This window comes from Trachurus japonicus, chromosome 11 (assembly GCF_045865225.1).
Source record: "Trachurus japonicus isolate A0001 chromosome 11, Traja_1.0".
In the NCBI taxonomy this organism is placed as follows: Eukaryota; Metazoa; Chordata; class Actinopteri; order Carangiformes; family Carangidae; genus Trachurus; species Trachurus japonicus.
In genome coordinates, this window is record NC_140917.1 from 7156746 (window position 1) to 7178183 (window position 21438).

The window sequence follows — 21438 nt, forward strand, 5'->3', positions numbered from 1 at the left end:
CATCGTTGGAGCTGAACAAACCAGGGCGACTCAGATAAAGTTGTTCACAGCAAGAGGGGAAATGATGAGGATTTATAAAGGGATCAAACTAAGTGAATTACATTATTTTTGGCACTCACATGACTCCGTACACGTCAGACCATTGAGAACTAGAGGTTCCTTGGTGCAGGGTGGAGAATCTGCCTCCAGTTTTCTTTTGTTTTGTTTTTTTCCCATGTTTTTTGTAAACCATTTTAAAGTTAATCTTTGTTGTTATTCTACTAAAACTCTAAGTCGTCCTCCAGTGGAATACACTGAATGTCTCATTAAGTAATTTGTGTTTCCTCATTTTTCAGCTGGAAGCCTCATTCTCAAGTAAAATATATAGTGTGTGATGTATGATATGCTTCATTAATGTTGTGTCTTTCTGCTCCTGCTCTGTCCACAGATTAAAAAAAAGATGAGTCACTGAAGTTGCTGTACTTCACATCTGTCACCAGTAGAGGTCAGTGCTGGTCATGCAAACAAATGGGAGATCATCACATACTTAGTTTTTGAAGTGAAAAGAAGTAACTACAGCAACAGAGATTAAAATCAGAAATCAGCACTGACTTCTGTCATAATTCACAATTAGGTTTTTCTTATTTAATAAACATAATGTAAGTTCTACTGATCTGATCACCATAGTTTTGTATACAGTGGCGGCTGGTGCTAAAATAAATTGGGGGGGCGTCAGATAAATAAGATAAATAAAGAGCATTGCTAACTTCACATCCAGCAGTAAACAGCAGTCAGCAGCGGATCTGATCTCTCCCTCCGTACAAACGCTCCGTTCTGATCTAGCCCCACTGGACTTTCAAAGTAAAGGTGACGCAGCTGAAAATTAGTTAGGCTAAATAGTGAAACAGCGGCGCCTTTATAGCCGATTTTAGGATGAAACTCTGAACATAACCTGAAACAACAGATTTTTCTTTTGCTGCGGCCGCCATTGTCTCCTGTCTTGTTGTTGTTTTCTGTCTGCTCCGTGTGCACGCCATGGATGTATTATATTAACGGTGCACGCGGGTGAGTCTGTAGCTGTTTGAGTGACAGGCACGTCGCCGCTGCCAGGGGAGTGACTTTGATTGACAGGTCAGGTATCATGAATCAATCCGATTGGATGAAAAAATGACCCAAACGCGCTGATTGGCCACGGGCGCAGAGAGCTGCGCCCGGAGGAGAATCTTGAAGTGACCAATTAGAGACCAGCATGAAGTCACATGGAAGCCAAAAGTTTAAGAGCCCACATACACACTCATTAGGCCGGCGCCCCTCGCTATTGAAATGTATGAAACAACCCAGAATAAACCCAATATGGAATGGAAAGGCTTACGAATTTCAAAGTAAAACCCATTGTATGAGTGAACACTGAACAGATATGGTAATTACTTTTTATTATATTTATGTTTACTGTGTCTACACTTTTTTCCTGAAATTTTGATGGGGGCGGCGCCCTAGCGCCCCCTATTGACCGGCCGCCACTATATTTATGTGTACCTGTATGTATTTAATATGAATGTGATATAAACGCGAGATACGCACCCAGGTGTGAAATAATGAAACAAGAAACTTACAATAAGACATGAAAACACTAATGGATTATTATAGAATAGTAATATCTAAGTATATAGTAACCCATATAGTGTGACAGGTGTGATAATGTTTAATCAATATCAAACCAGGTCTAACATGCTACACAATAGAACAGTGATGTATTACATAACCTTAAATACACAGTATGTTTTGTCATCTGTATTTGTACTCTGATGATTTGCTGCTTTGTGTGAGTTTACACCTGTTTATGAACAGAGCTGATCGAACACTGTTAATAAAGCAGACGTGTTTGTGATGAATAAAAAGGCTTTTATTGAAATCTTTAGTTTTCACTGAGTCACATACAAACACTAAAAAAATAAAAAACATAAAACTCACATTGAAACAGTAACAGTTTGATCAGCTTGGTTTTGTAACGCTTCGACTTATTGACAGTGTGAAATATCTCTGACCAGAGTTTGATTCAGTGTCTCGTACTAATACTGACAAACACATAGCTGCTATGACCAGTTCAGACTATTAATGTGAAAGGTACCCGTGACTTCCTGTCTCAGTGGTAGCTCCTGTAGGTGCGGATCTTGCGGCTGAGGTTGCGGGCGATCCGGTCGACGGTGCTGCCGATGTGTCCGAGATCCTTCTTGGCCGTCAGACCGTCGATGTTGCCGCTGTACCACAGCACCCAGCCGGCCAGAGACATGAGCACCAGCAGCGCTCCTGCACACACGGGGTTAAAGTCAGAGTCACTGATCAGTATTAATAATCAACTATTGATCATTTATCTGTAAGGCTGCACAATTAATCAAAATATAACAACACAATTGAGCCGACTGCAGTGTGGACTGTAGCCTCTGCATATGGGACGCCTGCTCTAACTCTATTTAAAGTGATAGCTCAACATTTTGGCAAATTGGCCCATTGCCATAATCCCTATAGTCATAGCAGTAGGTTCGTTACCTTTAATTGTCGGTGCAAGCTATTTTTGGAACGGCGGAGCAGAGCCGCGAGCTGTTCAGAGCTACGCTACGTTGGAGGCTCATGGGATTTCTTGGTTTCCCTCATCAAACTCATCAAATACACAATCCAACAACTCCACAACGCTCTGGTGGACAAGTTGTGACCTGCACATTCACCACGCTATGAGATAATAACACAACGTTACCAGACAAAGTTGTTTTAGAGGGAAATTCATGCAAAACCACTGATGCAAGTTCCCGTCGGGTGCAGTTTTCCGGCAAGCAGTCTCGGCATTTGCCTTGAAGACAGCTCTGTATGTAAATACTTTGTAGTATCTCTATATTGTCTTTTCTGTTTGTTACTTCAGTGTCATTTTTATGTCCAATATATCTACAGATTATTCTTTCATTTCATTTATTTGTCTTAGAAAACACCACAAAATTGTGAAAAATGTCCCTTTAAGCCCAATAAAATGTGTGATCTGCAGTTTAAAAACCAAATAAATTCAGTTTACTATCATACAAAACAAAGAAAAACAGGAGGTCAAACAACTAAGGAGCTGTTAAATAATAATATTTCTGTTCATTTATCATCTGTTAATTTGTATTTTTGTTGAATTTAACACAGATAAAGTTTGATAACACAGGAGAAAAGTGAGTCCCAGACGTACCAGTATAGACCAGTAAGTCTCCAAAGTCCTGTCCTTTGATCTCCAGACGGGCGAAGACTCCGAGCAGCAGAGCGGTTCCGCCCAGTAAGTCCAGTAGCACGGCGAAGACCAGAGCCAGTTTACAGTGGGACAGGCCGTCACACAGGGCCATGGTGATGGGAGCTGAGGGGAAACACAGTCGATTACTGTCAGAGTCAGAATATATTGATTACCAATAACTGATGAGGCACTGAAATGTGCAAATGTAAAGATGTGTTTGGTACTTTATGACTTGCCTCATCCTGACACAAGTCTTCATTATGTCTAAATATGTGTTTCCTCTGAGTTAAGATTTTGAGTTTATTGTTTCTTCTTACACAAAAATGTAAAATAGTGCAAAATATAAAAGATACAAGTGTCAATCGGTATGAATTTAACAAATAGTCACTGACATCTTTTATAAATCACATATTTGACACGTCCTATTAAAGCAGAAGTAAGTGGTCCGGTCGTTTTCGCTAATGCTGCGTTCCAGGCAGGCTTTTGAAATCGTAAATTACAGCTTCAAGTCACGACTTACGACTTTGTAGCGTTCCAGGCAACCCACTCGTGTTTTTCCGACCTGTTTTACCGGTGAAAGTCACTATAACGGCCACTCATAACTTCCGACCGGTGAACTCGTACCAGATCGAACTGGTACGACTTCACGGTCGGAAAAATACGAGTTTCCTTGAACGCACCATAACAGTCCTCGTCCCTACGTCGCCACATTCACGGCGTCCCTTGGCTGCACACACAGCCCTGCATGCCGTTCTCTCTCCTCATTGGATAAAAACTGTAGGATACGATAAATGTTTTCTCTTCGGCTCAGAGCAGAGCAGAGTGACTGACAGACCCGTGTTTCAGTCCAAACACTCTATGTAAGTGATTGCTGTCGGAAGATATAACTATTTAAGACTTATATTAACACAAATATATCACTTACTTCTGCTTTAATGACACATCAGATAAAAACAAAACAATAAGATGATGTGTCTAAATATGAGCAGTAAAAACAGCGGTTTCGTGAGTATCAGTGTTATGTATCGCTTCAAAAACAGGTTCACAAAGTAAATTATAACATTATTAGTGGATACGTTGTCTGTGAAAAAAAATTGTGGTTTTGTGGGATGTAAATCCATCAGCTCCCATAATGCGCTGCTGTGGCGATGCGTGGACAGACAGAACTACATAACAGGAGCATTTAAAAAGAAAGAAAATCTTCAGAGTCATTCTTTTAGACCTAAAACATTAGGAAACTAGAGCCCCATGTTGAATTTGGCTGAATTGTCCTTTAAATCTGCTGCTTTAAAGGCTGTTACTGTTAATTCACTACTTATTGTATCTAAAACAACATTATAACCCAGTATGGAAGGTGATTATGATTTAAACGCTGAGAAAGTTAAGGTGAATGCATTTTGAATCTGAGTTCACTGAGTAAGAACCACAGTAAGTAATGTGATTTACTACATTTACCTTGTGGTCAGGTTGCAATGAGAGGTCACTATTAAAAAAACAAAAAAAAGATTCCCATGTTTACTGGTGGATTCAGTTCGGCTATTTGTACACTTGTGACGATGGAGGGTAATTAACATTAAACCAGTAGGCTATGCAGTAGCCTAACACTAATGAGGTTGAATGAAATATAGACACAAAAATAACATAATAACTGTACAATAGTGCTGATTGATTATATAAATACAGCTGATGCATTAACTCACAGATAGCCTATTTGTTTCCAGCTTCACACAATTTTCTTTCCTAAATATTTAGCCTACATGTTTGTTCTTGAGATTAACACTGTTGCTGTTGTTTTGTTTGTTTTAGGCTTCATTTCCACATCTACTGTGTGAATTTGTCGATCTAAAATTGTTTTACGTGATAATATAAATGGATACGTTTAATTTCTCGGCCCTTTTTTTCCTACCAACATTAGATAATCCAGAGTTTTACTCGAGTCCCTGAAGCAGCCACAGCCACAGTGTTGTTACCGAACCAGAGCCGAACCGGGTCAATCTGTCTCATTATCACAGTAAACTCGGACTAAACACATCATTTATCAGCGCCTGCACTTTCTGTTTCACTCACGTATTTTGGTTTTCCGTTCAGTCGCAGAAAAATCGATCAATTCTTCACTTTTCTTACCTCCTTTTCTTTTTTCACCGCGGAGTTCGTGTTTCCGCCTTTACCCGCTTCACCTGCGCCCCGCCCCTCAGGTGACGCACTTCCGGTCAGACTGTCTGTTCTTCCTCTATGATTTTACATATTCGGACAGAAATCTATGAAAATATCATAGAAACAAAAACAAATTTTATAGCAGACAGATTTTATATTTTTAAAATAGAAAATATTAGGCATTGTAGGCTATTGGATTTTATTGTTGTTCTTTTAAGCTTAGCCTTTTTATTTTTTTGATTTTTAATAAAAATTTTAGAGCCATGTAGCCTACATCACCTTTTTTACTCTTTTACTTTTTCCTGTTTATTGAATGGCATGTTTATTTAATGTGTGTTATTGTGTGATCTCATGTGGTATTTTATGTGGTTTTATGTGGTGAAGCCAAAGACAAATTTCCACATTGTGGACAATAAAGATATTGAATTAAAGACTACTGTCCCTTTAATACTGTTTGGTTGTGATTATATGTAGCCTAAATACGGTAAATGACGTAGTAATAATAAAATATGAATGTAGGCCTATGTATTATTCGAGGGAAGATATAGGCTAGTATTCAACATAGTGCTTTATCATCTTTTTTATTATTCCGCCTGTGTTCAGAGACTGATTCTGTGTGTTTTTGTGAATAAAGTTGAAACGAAAAGAGAAAAAAAAACACTTTTCAGCCTGAGCTTTATGTTCCGCGTGCTCCGTTCTGCGCATGCGTGACGCAGACTAACGTGAGCACTCACTGCACGCGGAGCAGAGAGAGAGCACCTGTTGGTGACGCCACTTATAATCAGGTAATTGCAGCGGGGAGTCGTTCTCGAGCAGCAGCAGCTCGGCGTCGCCTCACGTCCTATTACTGAAGTATAACCGGACACGGAGCGGAGCCGCAGAGGACAAAATAAAATAATAACGAGTTCATTCATCATCCAAACATCCGAGTCCGAGTCCCGGTCCTCGGCCATGAACCCCCCGGACAGCCGAGAGCGAAGTGAGGCGCCAGGTAACAGCGACGTTAACTTAACGTGGCGCAAACACCTTGTGCATCATCACGTAGCTACTAAATGACTCATGCATTTAAATGACAATTAGCAAATATTGATTTCTGTGTGTGTGGATGTGTGTTTTGTATTGATAGGCTAAGGTAGTTAATTAAGAGGAGAGTGTGAGGAGCAGGAGAAAGGATGAGAATATTTTTTTTTTATTTTTTAAAAAGGTTCAAATTTAACTTATTTATCGTCGAAGTATTGATTGTATCAATGAGATCAGTCAGTTTCAGGCCACGTTCCCGAGTCATAATGCGATTTAGTTTAAACCCTTGTTCTCTGTGCTATGACTGGTTTACTGATGCTCTGTTTGTTCAACCACCTCCATGTGTTTCGATTGATTGATTGATTCAACTTTATTGTCATTGCGCATGTCAAGACAAGGCAGCGAAATGCAGATTGCATCCAACAAGAAATGCAAGAGCAGTAGATAGGCTACACATTTGCCTCCACTATCTAATGCATCTGAAGCAGAAGCCGCTGTGTGATTAATTAGTCTATTATTAGTTGTTATTATGGCTGCAGAACCGGTGATATTGATATTAACTGGGGAGATAATTGATTTGTAAAGACAATTGATCCCACTAAAGGCTGGAAAACTCATGCAATATATGGGCAGAACTATTTTTCACTTTTACTTCATATCAATTTGATGATCTAAAGTGTTTGTTCTCCTACCAAACACATGTCTTAAGAATATAACTTGTTGCCTGTGTGGCAACACACAACAATTATGGTGCTGACAATGCACAACAATGTTGTGACACATCTTAACCTTCAGCTCCTCTGATTTAAACATTGCCTTTGTCCATGTTGTGATCTTGTTTATTGCAATTAATCTTGACATCAACTTCGCAAATAGGACATTTTTCTATTTGACCTTGTTTTATTTCACTTGTTTGTTCTGAGCTGTGAAAAGGACAAAAACTAAACCTCTGAGGAACCAAGATCAATATTTTCTACCATCATTTTGGGATATTTTTCAGGTTGCACAGGTGGATCACATCTTTTCCTATGATCATCCTGACAATGACCAAAACTGAAGCGTATTTAATTTATGAAGAAAATAAGCAGTAGATCGTCACGTAGGAGAAGCTGGAACCAGAAAATATTCAACTTTTTGCAGTAATATGACTGAACGTTTCTCTACTGCTGCAGCTCTGATTGAATTAGAAGATGAAGCAGTAGATACACATGTTAAATAAGACTTTAATTGGCTTATATCAGCTGCAATACATGGTTAAAATGTTATTCAACATCTTGAGCTGTGAAAAGGATAAAAACTAAACCTTTGAAGAACTGCTATGAATATTTTCTACCATCATTTTTGAATATTTTTCAGGTTGCACAGGTGGATCACATCTTTTCCTATTTCCTAAGTACTAATCATTATTGATAAGCCGAAACTGAAGCGTAAAATGAAGAACAACTTTTTGCAGTAAAATGCCTGAAAGTTTCTCTGCTGCTGCAGCTCTGATTGATGCAACAGTAGATGCACATGTTAAATAAGACTTTAATTGTCCCATATCAGCTGCAAGACACTGTATTTTACACTGTATTTGATGGTTAAAATGATATTTAACAGTGTTTGACTCTTATTCTCTGTTGTCCTGTCTGTCAGAGGACTACATGCCCCAGTCTTCTTCCTCTGCCCCAGGAGGAGGAGGAGGAGGAGGGTTGTATCTGGACGCCTACGAGGTCTCTTTCCCCCTGGAGGAGAGCATCGAGCGGCCTCCAACCTACCACCTGAACCAGGGCCAGCAGATGATGGACGGTACGCCACGTCGTCTACTACACCTGACCTCCACGATAATGTATCGGTAACAAAGTTCACGTCCTCTTTTTTGTTTTTTTTCCTGCAGAACCGGTAGCGTCGGAGCTTCCCCACCCTCAGTACAGCCCGTTCATCCTGGTCTCGAACCTGCGGGCTCACCTGTACGTCGCCCTGGAGAAGAACGCCTGGCTGCAGAAGCGCATTGAGGAGCTGGAGGAGGAGCGTAACTTCCTGCGCTGCCAGTTGGATCGCTTCATCGTCAGCCTGAGGCCTCCGGACGGTGAGGGGCATCATGCAGCGAGGCCGATCAATATCAGCAATAACAGAAGATCGATCAGTGATCGGTTCGGCAGGTTGAGGAAGGGAGAGTAGAGGAGAAGGAGCAAGCAGTGGTTATATAAACAATGAAGGCAAATTTTTAAAAAACACAACAACTTTGTAGGTTACTAAAACTATGAATAGATCTGAAAAGTAAAGGAAATATAAATGTAACGGACCAGGTAGCAGCTGAGAAAACATTAATTAATTTAATTTAATGAAAATACATCTGATCCAGGATATAGATCCTCTACATCAGACTCAAAATACAGAAAATAAACACAAATATACCAATAGAAACTTCAATAACCCATACATAATATCACTTAAGTACATACTGTATATCAGAATACTCCGAAAAATAATCTCTCACACAAACAAAGGCTACAATTTCATAACCTCGCATTATAATTATATTAAAAAATCCTTATTTGACCAGAAATGATCTAGTCTTTCTTTAAAAGAGTTCACAGACAGAGTGGTAAAGTTATTTTCTGAATTTCTGAAGTTTGTGTCTTTGCATGAACTGCAGTGTGTTTGAGCCTTCAGGGCCACCGTATGATGCAGTAAATGATGAATAACAGCAGATAAATAACAATAACAGCAGGTAATTAATCTGGAAACAAATGAGTTGTAGGAAAACATCAAAGTTTTAACAGTCAAATCTAATAAATGATCAAAAGCAGCTTGTTTTATGTGATTACAGTTCAGTTTTTGTTCAGAAATACCAACCTGTACTTTGAAATATTCTATTTTCTTGTGTGTTTTTTGTTTTTTTCCCCCTCCTCACTCGTTATGAATCTTATTCTGATCATCTGCAGAGTGGGGTGTCGACCCCCAGCGGAGCGTGAAGACCCAGCCCGCCAGCTCTCCCTCACCCCCGTCACCCATGACAACCAGGTCGGGAATGACCCTCAAACGCCTCCCGGGTCCCGGACCGCGGTCCCGCCGCGCCACCGCCATCCCAGGTGAGAGAGAGAGGGAGAGAAAGTGTGTCTTCATCATATCTTTTTTATTTTTTAAATTTATTTAAAGGTTTAAGGATCAGGGACATTGCACATTAATAAAAACATTTAAACAAATGTAAACATGGCAGAATTAGGCAAAAGGCTATTTTGCATCTGTTGTCCCTGGACTGATGTTAAAAGTCACCCTAAAAGAAATAAAAAACTTTTGATTATCAACATACAAATAATACATTCAATGATTAACAAGCTGAATAGTGGACAAAAGACAGAGAGCTCAGCGAAGGTCCATGCAAACACATAAAACTCAGCTCAAACAGAAGCAACATTAAGCAGCAACACCAACATCAACAGGAAAAAAAAAAAAAGTACACAAGACACAATAACATTATACACATTAAAGGGATAGTAGCATTTTTTTAAAGTGTGGTTGTATGATCTACAAATAGCCCCTAAGTACTTTAATTGCAGTAGAAGACTCTCTGCACTCCTCCCGTTAGCAACGCCAGCCCATAATAGCCCTGCCCAGAGATTTACAACACACAGTGTTGTGAATGGACCCAAAGAAACGGCCTATTTTCGCGGCCTAAAAGAGGTTTTACGTGAAAAGAATTACACAGTTCCATTGTTCGCTATAATATAATTTTTTCCAGCCCTTGAAAGTGCAGGAAAAACACAGTTTTTATTTGGACCTAACCAACTTACGTTTCCCTCCGGCCAGGGTTAGCGCCCGCCGATCAGCAGTTGGTTAGGTCCAAATAAAAACTGTGTTTTTCCTGCACTTTGAGGGGCTGGAAAAAATTATATTATAGCAAACAATGGAACTGTGTATTTTTTTTTCAGGTAAAACCTCTTTTAGGCCGCGAAAATAGGTCGTTTCTCTGGGTCCATTCACAACAATGTATGTTGTAAATCTCTGGGCAGGGCTATTATGGGCTGGCGTTGCTAACGGGAGGAGTGCAGAGAGTCTGCTACTGCAATTAAAGTACTTAGGGGCTATTTGTAGATCATACAACCCCACAAAAATGCTACTATCCCTTTAAACACATTAGAGGCCATGCACAAAAAGCAACAATACTAGACAATTAATACACTGACAGACAACATGATGGGAAATTTAATGTTCACAGCCTTGACCACTAATTAGCCACTTTTTTTAAAAAAAAAAAGTGTTTAAAGGAGGCATAATTTGAAATATTTCTAATGTGAGTTGGGATAGAGTTCCATTCACGAGCAGCCCTAATAGAAAATACAGACTGGCTAAAGGAACTTTTTCTAAACGGGACAACACAGTCTCCTCTAGTTGCACTCCGAGTATATCTGAATTATCTCTGTCTGACTTCTCACGGCTTCCAGTCAAACAGGAGTTTCATCTGGAGGAGGATAATTACTACACGGAGGACGAGTACGTGGAGGAGGAGGAGGAGGTGGAGGAGGACGAGGACTCGACCGCGGAGAAGAAGAAGAAGAAAGGGCGAGCGCGAGGCAGCGGCGAGCCGAGGATGAAGATGAGGAGGATCTTCAGGATCACCCACGGGAGGGAGAGACAGAGGGGTGAGTAAAGGGATAGTTCAACATTTTGGCAAATTGGCCCATTGCCATAATCCCTATAGTCATAGCAATAGGTTCATTACCTTTAATTGTCGGTGCAAGCTATTTTTAGAACGGCGGAGCAGAGCCGTGAGCTGCTCAGAGCTACACTACGTCGGAGGCTCATGGGATTTCTTGGTTTCCCTCATCAAACTCATCAAATACACAATCCAACAACTCCACAACGCTCTGGTGGACAAGTTGTGACCTGCACATTCACCACGCTATGAGATAATAACACAACGTTACCAGACAGAGTTGTTTTATAGGGAAATTCATGCAAAACCGCTGATGCGTGTTGCCTTCAGGGACAGTTTTTCATCAACAGTCTCTGAATTTACCTCTAAAACAACTCTGTCTGGTAACGTTGTGTTATTATCTCATAGCGTGGTGAATGTGCAGGTCACAACTTGTCCACCAGAGCGTTGTGGAGTTGTTGGATTGTGTATTTGATGAGTTTGAAGAGGGAAACCAAGAAATCCCATAATGAGCCTCCGTAGCGTAGCTCTGAGCAGCTCACGGTTCTGCTCCACCGTTCTAAAAATAGCTTGCACCGACAATTAAAGGTAAATGTTGAACTATCCCTACACAGAGATAACCTCTTGTCCTCTCTCTCTCTCTCTCTCTGTCCAGTCAAAGACCCGGACGGCGTCCTGATCCGCTATAAGAAGATCCTGTCCACCTACCAGCGGGTCAGGAGTATGTCCAGAGCCTTCCAGATCCACGGCGTCGACAGGAACACCATGGCCTCTACGTCCCCGATCGCTGAGCTGCTGCTGGTCGCTCCGGAGAAGGTCTGAAACATCTGACACATCGGGGTGTTAGAAAACCTCCTTCATGTCCTGCTCTCTCTATATCAATCTGAATTTACAGGGAACATAGTGAAAATAAGAAGAATTAGTGGGCTTTTCCTTTGGAAATCTACATTTTGATTTTGAAATCTCGCTAAATCCAAAAAAATAAATAAATCCGAAAAACAGTAAAAATATTACTCCGAAAACCAGCTTTTTTTTCTTTCTTTTTTTTTTTCAAGTGAATGCAATACACCTCCGTAATTTAGTAAATTAATCCAAAGCTACAAACATGTATTAGAATAGAATAAAACAAAGTTTCCAAATCTACTGTCCTCTGGTGGACATGAAAATCTATCAGGTCCATTATCTCTGCTCTGAAACTCAGTTCCATTCACCTTAGGTTTGTACAGATAGAATTTTTAGATAGATAGATAGATAGATAGATAGATAGATAGATAGATAGATAGATAGATAGATAGATAGATAGATAGATAGATAGATAGATAGATAGATAGATAGATAGATAGATAGATTTTTTCCTCTGGCCCAGTAAACATCTGGATGAACAGTTTCAGTCTGGACAGTAGACACCTAGACAGGTCAGATACTGAATCCACATCCAGTCAGAATCTGCCCTGATGTGGATATATTATGGTTCAGACCTGGACATTATGTCTGGCCAGATGTTTATTATTTAGTTTCCTTGGTGAATTGTCCTAATTTGAATATTAATTTTCAATACAATAAATTCAGTTCTGTTCAGTTCAGGAAACAAATATGTAACTCAGTGTCTGACTGTTGTCTCTTGTATAAGACGAGAGGACGTTGTCGACCAGCAGCTGTTGACATTTAATCTTCTCCATCCATCACTGATCTAAATCTCCACGTTGATGAATCCCGACGCTGATGTTCCTGCAGGTGATGGAGGTGGGAGAGTTCGAGGCGTCGAAGGAGAAGCTCCTGGACTACGCCCGGCGCTGCTACAAGACGATGGACGACCCCACGCACGCCAAGGTCCAGACCATGAAGAAGACTCACAAGCTGCTGCCCATCTCCTACCGCTTCAGGAACTGAGCTCTAAAAGGTGGAAAATAAACTTGAATACAAAAAGTAAAAGCTGCTGTACTTGTATAGATAAATATCTTTATTTCTATTTATTATGCAGCTTTTTGTCGTTGTTTTTTTGTAGTTGAAAGATGTTTTGACGACACATCAGCTGATTTTCTGGCCTGAAGACATTTTATTTTACAGAGCAGGTATCAAAGTTGTTAAGTAGCAATTCTTTTTTTTTTGGTTTTTGGAAAAAATAAACTCTTAAAGGTGTTGAATATTTTTGTTTTCAGAATATTTTCAGATCCCAGAAATGACTGGCCTTCATTTGTTTCATATTTTTGTTTGTTTTCTATTTAAAAAGAGAGGCATGTTTATTATTTATTTACCATTTTGAGGCACAATCCTTTTGAGATTGTTTTGTAAAATATACACATGTAAGATGTATCGTTGAAAGATTTGTGTGTTTGTTCTCACATCTAGTGCCTGAGTTATTTATTTAATTTAAATTGTGCATAATGATAATGTCTATCACATCAAAAAGTTTCATAATTTGAGAAAATAAATGATTTTGAATGTCTCATTGTTTTGTGGTTGTGTCGTCTGTTTGAACAGTGAACAGCTGATTCGTTCAAAAAGGTATTGATCAACAACTGAAGGCAAAGTTATGCAGAAAAAAAATCACATGTATTCTACAAACACTGTTGAGTTCAATGAGTTTGTCATTGTACAAGTAGGTTACACAGCAGCTTGTAGCCTGCAGCGCCCTCCAGTGGAAGGAAAGGGGAATTACAACTACCGATACGGATCAATGAAACGTGATGGATGATTCCTGAGATGATAGTTTGGAATCTAAACACTATTAATTCTAGGATATAATGTATTTATGGTGACATAGTATAAAAAAGAAAGAAAAAAAAATATTAAAAATAGATCTTTATTTGTATGATATAGCTATATTAGACTATCCTGCAAATCCTCAAAACAAAACAATAGAATCAAGTCTATTATAATTCATTATAGTATTATAACATAATGATTAATTATAATTCATCGTTATGTTATATCATGTTGAGTTATATTAACCCTCTGTCTGTAGGCTTTTAACAAAATATATATATTTTACGTGTAATAAATGTTACTTTTTACATATACACCTTTTCAGTCATACACAGTCTATGGTGAAACCAACAATCGTGTCCACATGTTTTTGTTCTCCATTGTTATTCTCTAGTGAAGGTATATTTCAATATTTTTTTTATATATAGGCTAGTATACCTTTATTTAATCTTGAGAATCATTGAGAGCAAGCCCTCATTTTCAGTTATATCGAGAGTAGAAGTCATATATTTACAACACAAGATACAAATAAGGCAACAACAAATTGATAATATATTGTAGACCTCCCTGTTTGAAAGTCAGGTTCATGAAGAATCTGGTTTTCACAGTTTTCTGGTCTATACTCTGCAGAAAGAGAGTATCCTCCTCGACTCCTCGACCTTCACCTCGTCTGACAGCGCTGTGACTGTGAATCAGGACTTATATCACCTACCACCGCCGCTGTGGGACCTCACTAATGCTCATGTGGCTGAATGGGAGCAAATCCCTGCAGCCAGGATCCAATCAGAGGAGAGTGGAGGCAGCAGATTAATGCAGATGGCTTTGTAATGAAATGTCCAACAATCAACATATGGGTGTAATCTTCTGGTTTTGGTTTAATTCACGGCAGAAATAAATAACACTGCTGGAATCATGGCTTGTATTTGAGAATTAGGCTAATGTATTAAAATCATTAAGAAATACAGTACACAGATTATTGGATGGAAAACATATTCTTAATAATGGGTCAGCACGTGACCCATGTGACCTTTGGGGATTGGAGGGGAGGGGGGGGGGGGGGGTCAGCAGAGCATCTGTCAGCACAATGAAGCCTTTAAAACTGATCAATAACTGGAGGGTTTCCTCAATCGCAGCCACCATAGATTAGTGATTTTCATGAATCATAATGAAGGTCAAATGGCCAATTATGGCACTTATTTTCTTAAATCACCTCATTATGATGATCCATGTGGAGATACTGACATTAATCACCCTGAGAGGAAACTGCAGATGTCAATATGTTGCCGACAGCATTATTTTTGCACATCTGGAACAGGGCATTTTTTGTTTTTAACTGTAAATACTGCCCATGTATATCTATATGTATCATAATGTGTCGTATTTATTGTTGTGTATTCATTGTTTTCCCCTCTCTTAGTTGTGTCGTGCGTACTTACGTGTGTAGTTTAATGCCACCATGTGTGATAAAGTATAAAGGGACAATAAAGCTTGATTTTATTTTCATTTGAAAAGAAACAATCAAGTAATTAACTGAAAATTTGAACTTTTTTACTTTCTTTCTATATATTCATTTATTTATTTTCATTCTTTTTTACTGCTATTGCTATCCACTATTTATTATCTGTCCTATACATTTCTTTGCTGTTGTCTGCTGCTGCAACCCTGCAAATTTCCCCACTGTGGGACAAATAAAGAAAATAGAAGAATATATTGTATTATAGGAAATGTAGCCCATGTATTTATGTATGTAATATACTGATATTTGTGTAGTATATATATTGATATGGATATTTATGTAGTAGATAGATATAAATAAACCATGATGAGTAGTAAGGGGTGGGACTTTTAAGTGCATACTTCTTCCTACTCCTTTTTCAAACTTGTGCATATTATGATTTCATGATTACATAATTTTTCAAGTTTTTTCATCTTAGACACGTTCAAAATAAAAGTCATTCATATTTATTTATACATTTCTTTATGCATAATTAGAGAAGAAAAACAAGCCATAACCTCCTCAAGATAAGCTGGCAAGACCATGAAGGGGGTGAACTCAACTTCCCAGAGGACCTTGCGGCCGGCAGAGGGGGAGGGAGGTAGGGGAGGGGGCTTTCACCTTTGCAATCTGTCCAATCCCGGCGCGAGTTGCACGGGAAGTAGTAAAAACAGCCCGTTCTGACGGACGGCGAGCGTCGACCAATCGGAGAGCGGGAACGGCCGCGGCGAGCCAATCACAGCCCGAGGTGGGCGGGACTCGGGTCCAACAGGGCATCGGAGGAGGAGGAGGTGTTCCTGGTAGCCATCTTGGATGTGCGGAGTGATTGTTTAGCGAGAGAGGGGAATTGTGAATTTTTTTTTTTAAGAAATTAAAACCTTTCTACTGAAACGTTCAAGATTTAACCGGAGCCTGGCGACCGAGGAAAGGAATCGTAACTCGGACACATCCCGGTGAGTGGGCTACGGAGGCCGACGGTGATGGTTTTCTCTGTCGTCTCCCCCCCTCCTTTCTCTCCCTCTCTCTCTCCTCTTTTCCAAATTGTGTCTCTTCTCCCACATCAAACAGCGCAGCCGGTGAGAAGCGGCGGCTCTTCGCTCCTTATTTAACGGAGAAACACAACTTCCCACCCCGGCGGAGGAGCCCCGGCGTGTGTGTGTCTGTCTCAGTGTGTGTGAGTGTGTGTCCGTGCGTGCGTGTGTGTGTGTGTGTGTGTAGTAGTAGTACAGAGTTTTGTTTTTGAAGTGTGTCCGCGCGGAGGTTGTCCGCGAGCTGCCGTTTGTTTATAGCTAATAATAATAAACATCCCACCGACCGGATAAAGAAACGCATCTAAAAAAAGAGAGAGATTTTAAGATTTGGATGGATGGTAAGATACCAAGAAACAGGAGGAGAGAGAGAGTGTGTGTTAATGTGTAGCCATATGTGTGTGTGTGTGTGTGTCCTCACTTGGTCCAGATATGAGCATCTGTTCGGAAAAGATATATTACAGCGAATATAGATAAGTGTCTGTTTATTAAAAGTGGTGTGTTAATCCATATAGAGAGGAGGATTGAACCAAAATAAAAACACCCAGTGCAGCTTCTGCATGTATAATGTGTCACAACACAGACAAAGATCAAATATACAAAGTCAATAAGTAGTAGGCCTATTTCTATATCTATATATATATATAGCTCTGGAAAAAATAAAGAAGAGACCACTCCAAAATGTTCTTAATAAATCAGCTTCTCTACATGTATGGCAGCCATCGATTCCAGTGTCTATTGAACTCCAACACAAGCTCACCTCGCTCTACTTAGCTGATCACCTGAACCAAATCATATTTAATGAGGAAGAAAGATTATAAATAAATATATATAAAAAACACTGCTGCGGTTAAAAATTGGGATTATTCCACCAATTTTGATTTCTAAACTCTTCTTAAGTTTATAAAGTAGTGTTGTGTTGTTTTAAAATGAATATGAACTTGTTTTCTTTGCATTATACAAGGTCTGAAAAACGCCATTTTCTGCAAATAAATGCTCTAAATGACAATATTTTTATTTCCAATTTGGGAGATATTTTGTCAGTAGCTTATAGAATGAAACAAAATTGTTGATTTTTTACTCAAACACATACCTATGAATAGTAAAACCAGAGGAACTGATCATTTTGAAGTTGTCTCTTAATTTTTTCCAGAGCTGTATATAAATATTGGATACATTCCTTTATAGTTTGTTGTTGCAATATGATCAATCAATCATATTATTGATACCGGGCGGTATCACAAAGGCAGGGTGATGTATAAACTCACTTCTTATGTATGTTTAGGAAAGTGACAGAGGAGAGAACATGTTACAACATGATCAAACCTAAAGGATAATTTAAATAATTCTTGTATTTCTCTGGTCAATAAAAGCCACAGAAACAACAGCACCAATAGTCAGCGTTGGTACATGCACTCTGCTGCACGTCACCAGCAACAAATCCCACCTTGATTAAAGTTATAATGTCAGTTTATTGTCAAGAGGCCAGGTTAGCTGATGGATTTTGAGGATGCAGTTTGTGCAGCTCTGCAATAAAACTTTAAACCTTTGAGTTTCTAATATTTAGTCTACACAGAGTCGGTCTATTTGTATTTTATTAAAACGTCATCTTAACATGGTGTATTTCAGAAAACCGTCAACTGGGAGTGTCCTCATCCATTATCAATAAAAAGATCTAAATAATATATCACGTCGAGTCCCCAAATCAAATGTTTAGTCGTGCAGGTTTTCCTTCTCAACACCTCTGCTGCTGGTGTTTTTGCATATTATCTTTTATCTTTTAATAAGCTGCTGAGTCCCGAAATTAATTCATACACAAACGGAAAATCGTCCTCTGCAGACAGACGACAAATGAGATGCGGTCGGTGTGTTTTTCGTTTTAATTTTAGGTTAATTTGCTCCTCAGTTGAGTGTTTTTTTTTTTTTTTTTTAAACAGCTCGAACTCACTGCTGCTGCATCCACTTATTTTTTTTTTTACAATTATCTCACTGTTGTTAATTTCACACTGTGTAAGTCACACTTTAACAAAAAGCAACGCAGGAAGAGACAAGAGAAGCTGAACACATGGTGTTAAAAGTGACAGCTGAGACTGCAAACAATGTGAAAGGAGTAGTTAAAAAAAAAAGCGCTAATTTAAATCACTGGTGTTTCCTTGTCAGTTCTCCTGATGATGAAACTCACACGAGACTCTCTCTGCTCTGTAGATAAAGACAGATAAAACACGTCTCAGAGGATTTCTGTTGGCATGTTTAATTATAGACGTGTAAAATTCAGACAGCTAATTGATAAAAGATGAAGCCACAGCTGAAATATTCATCCTACAGCTCCAAGGCCACGAGTTCAGAGCAGGTTCTGTGTCCGGACACTGTGCTATAAAACAAAAGCCTTTGTTTAACGGCCCGTGTCTGAATGTGATGAACCTGTTTAAAACTTTGTCTTTAAACCGAAGCTGAACTCGTGTTTGTGAAATTGAAATCCCAACTTTGAACTGTAATGTTTTACTGTGGAAGAAAGGAAACATTAAACACCTCGACGTTTAGACATCTGGTCCTAGAGAAGAGAAACATGCCGTTCTCTGCCGAACAATAAAAACACCAAACATTTTTTTTTATCAGCCTAACGAAGCTGGTAGTAGATGTTCCCAAGGCCGCAGGCTGAGTTAAAACAGATGATCCGTGATGATGAACTGTTCTGGAGAGCAGGTACAAGGACATGGACACATTTAGTGACTGTAGCAGCTGCACAAGTGAGTCAAAAGAAAAGGTTTTTAACTCGTTTATAATTTAATATAAAGCTTTTAATTAGTTATTAGTGAGATTTATGTTGATCCATGCACAGCTCATAGCTCAAGTTGAACGTCACGAAGAAAACCGGTTTCCAATCGCATCATCTGAGTGTTTTAGTCGGATTAACGCGTTTACATTAAAGGAATAGTTCACCAAAAAATGAAATTCAATAGTCATTAGTGACTCACCCTCATGCCCGGGAGGCCGGTTAACAGTTCAACGAAAACTTTATATGAGAGTCAAAAGGGCCCGACACAAAAACGTCAATAAAACTACAAAAAAAACATTTAACATTCCTCCACACTGCTCGTCCACTGCAATCCAAGTGTCCTGAAGGGAGATAGTCCAGAGCTTACCTGAAACAACGTCATTGAGGCAAGTCCGGTCACGTCCGTGTGTCCGCACAAATTCAATACAGGACTGTTTAGGCTTTAAAAATGTCCTAAATGACGTTGTTTCCAGTAAACTCTGGACTATCTCCCTTCAGGACACTTGGATTGCAGTGGACGAGCAGTGTGGAGGAATGTTAAATGTTTTTTGTGTAGTTTTATGGACCCTATTACTCTCATATAAAGTTTTCGTTGGACTACGAACCGGCCTCCCAGGTCTCCAGATGAACTTTGAGGAATAAAAAACTGGAGTATTCATCAGCATGAGGGTGAGTCAATAATGACTAATGAATTTCATTTTTTGGTGAACTATTCCTTTAACTGTAGTCGTTGCTAAAACCGCAGTAAAACCTCTGGTATTATAAAAACAAAGAACGACCCTAACGCAGCTCCTTCCTGTTCCAGAGATATTTTATTTAAAGTGTGTAAAGCTTCCACATCAGATGTTGTCGCTGCTCGGTGATGTGACGTCCATTAACCCCGTCCTGACCATGGACGTATTATATTTAATACATCCATGGTCCTGACTCGTGTTTCCTGTTGCTGTAAGGAAAAAAAAAACATAATTTACTCCCGATTCCATAGATACTAAATATAAAAAAAACCAAACCAACGATCTGACGTTGTCGCTCAGAAACGTCTCACTCTGACATGACGGAGACGGACAGCAGCACAGATCAATATTTCAGCTGTGAAATGAAAGATTCAATAATAGGGATCTGTTTCCATGGAGCTCAGCCAGTTATGGGATGTTATTTTTTGTTTTTTTTCTCCTGCATGATGAAGCCAAAAACCCCCCCCCCCCCCCAAAAACCATTCATTATCTCACATCAGTGTCGTCGTCTCATCACATCAGCTGATAAAGTTCAGGTAGATGCATCATCGTCGTTGTCGTCGTGGTCACAGCCTGGTTCTCGCTGCACGTTACCGAGGCATCCCATCATACAACAACAATAACAACAACAAGTCCAGACGAGTTCAACGTGCAAGTTTCTGAAAAAATATTTTAAAAAAGCTCCAACAACATGAGCTGATGGCGACGGCGAGCGGAGCGGAGCGGGTTCAGACAGAGGAGAAGATGGTTCCATGCATGGACACGTTGTTCAATTCATACGTTACAGACAAAATAATAATGATGATTTATAATTTATGTCATTTCATGCATGAAAAAGGAGCAGGACAGAGAAATGAAACATTTTTACTTTCCTTTCACCCACAGTTTCAGATTCTTATAGTGGATTATAATGAAGGGTTTAGGGTTAAAGGTCAGATTTAACCACCTGCTGATGAACTTTCTCTCTGTTCACCTTTACATCAACATCTCTCTCCATCCGGTTCGACTGGTTATTATCGTCACTCTGGGTGCTTATTACTACACTATTTAACACTATTTAATTGCTTTAATAGATCTCTGCTCTTTAATTTCATGCAATATTGCCATTTTATTCCTTTGTATTATTTATTTTTACTGAATTCTGCACCATTAACTGGCTTTCATCCACTCTAGTGTTTGCTCAGTGTTTCTAATTCCTCTGTTTGTTATTTTATCATGTAAAAGCTTCTTTCTTTCTTTCTTTCTTTCTTTCTTTCTTTCTTTCTTTCTTTCTTTCTTTCTTTCTTTCTGCCTGTCTGTCTTTCTTTCTATGTTTATTATTTTATCATATAAAAGCTGCTTTTTTTGTATGAAATTTGCTCTCGATATCAATTTTGATTGATTGATCGATTGATTATTGTCTCACTGGTAAAAATAATCATTTTTAATCTGCTTTTTTTTTGTTGTATGTCCTGCAGTGAAAGAAGGCATGAAGACAACATCCTAGTCATCAGTCATGGCCGATAAAAGGAAACTTCAAGGTGAGCTGACTGTGCATATGTGTCTGTGTGTGTGTAGTGTGTGTGTTAGTGTGTGTGTCATGCTGCCAACACCTGAGCTGATGCATAAAAAAAGCATCAGGGTTTGTTGTGGTCTGATCAGGTGCCAGGTG

The 21438-nt window shown here is 39.2% G+C and overlaps 3 protein-coding genes across 4 annotated transcripts in view; 2 read left to right on the forward strand and 1 right to left on the reverse strand.

The window, feature by feature from the left end:
* Positions 1-1858: 1858 nt before the first annotated feature.
* tmem238a (transmembrane protein 238a) lies at positions 1859-3363 on the reverse strand. The gene is made up of 2 exons (XM_085790322.1): positions 3197-3363; positions 1859-2286 (listed from the first exon to the last, which is right to left on the reverse strand). The coding sequence occupies exons 1-2, from the start codon at positions 3345-3347 to the stop codon at positions 2123-2125; spliced, it is 315 nt and encodes a 104-aa protein (XP_085646448.1). The 5' UTR covers positions 3348-3363; the 3' UTR covers positions 1859-2122.
* Positions 3364-6287: 2924 nt separating this feature from the next.
* Positions 6288-12940, forward strand: LOC146978103 (coiled-coil domain-containing protein 106-like). The gene is made up of 7 exons (XM_085790829.1): positions 6288-6380; positions 8045-8197; positions 8286-8477; positions 9337-9483; positions 10837-11034; positions 11704-11864; positions 12783-12940. Exons 1-7 carry the CDS (start codon positions 6341-6343, stop codon positions 12936-12938), a joined length of 1047 nt encoding a protein of 348 aa, XP_085646955.1. The 5' UTR covers positions 6288-6340; the 3' UTR covers positions 12939-12940.
* Positions 12941-16022: 3082 nt separating this feature from the next.
* The window catches only part of LOC146978104 (CCR4-NOT transcription complex subunit 3-like), a 36376-nt gene continuing 30960 nt past the window's right edge, over positions 16023-21438 (forward strand). For both annotated transcript variants that reach the window (XM_085790820.1, XM_085790821.1), the window contains exons 1-2: positions 16023-16202; positions 21245-21307. In XM_085790820.1, coding sequence (XP_085646946.1) covers positions 21283-21307 — 25 coding nt within the window. In that variant the 5' untranslated portion in view covers positions 16023-16202; positions 21245-21282. The remainder of the gene's footprint in view (positions 16203-21244; positions 21308-21438) is intronic.

Coding starts and splice junctions, on each gene's coding strand:
- LOC146978103 (XM_085790829.1), top strand. CDS start 6,341: ATGAACCCCCCGGACAGCCGAGAGCGAAGTGAGGCGCCAG. Junction 8,478..9,336: donor CAGCCTGAGGCCTCCGGACG/GTGAGGGGCATC, acceptor GATCATCTGCAG/AGTGGGGTGTCGACCCCCAG. Junction 11,865..12,782: donor TGCTGGTCGCTCCGGAGAAG/GTCTGAAACATC, acceptor ATGTTCCTGCAG/GTGATGGAGGTGGGAGAGTT.
- tmem238a (XM_085790322.1), bottom strand. CDS start 3,347: ATGGCCCTGTGTGACGGCCTGTCCCACTGTAAACTGGCTCTGGTCTTC. Junction 2,287..3,196: donor AGACTTACTGGTCTATACTG/GTACGTCTGGGA, acceptor CCGTGTGTGCAG/GAGCGCTGCTGGTGCTCATG.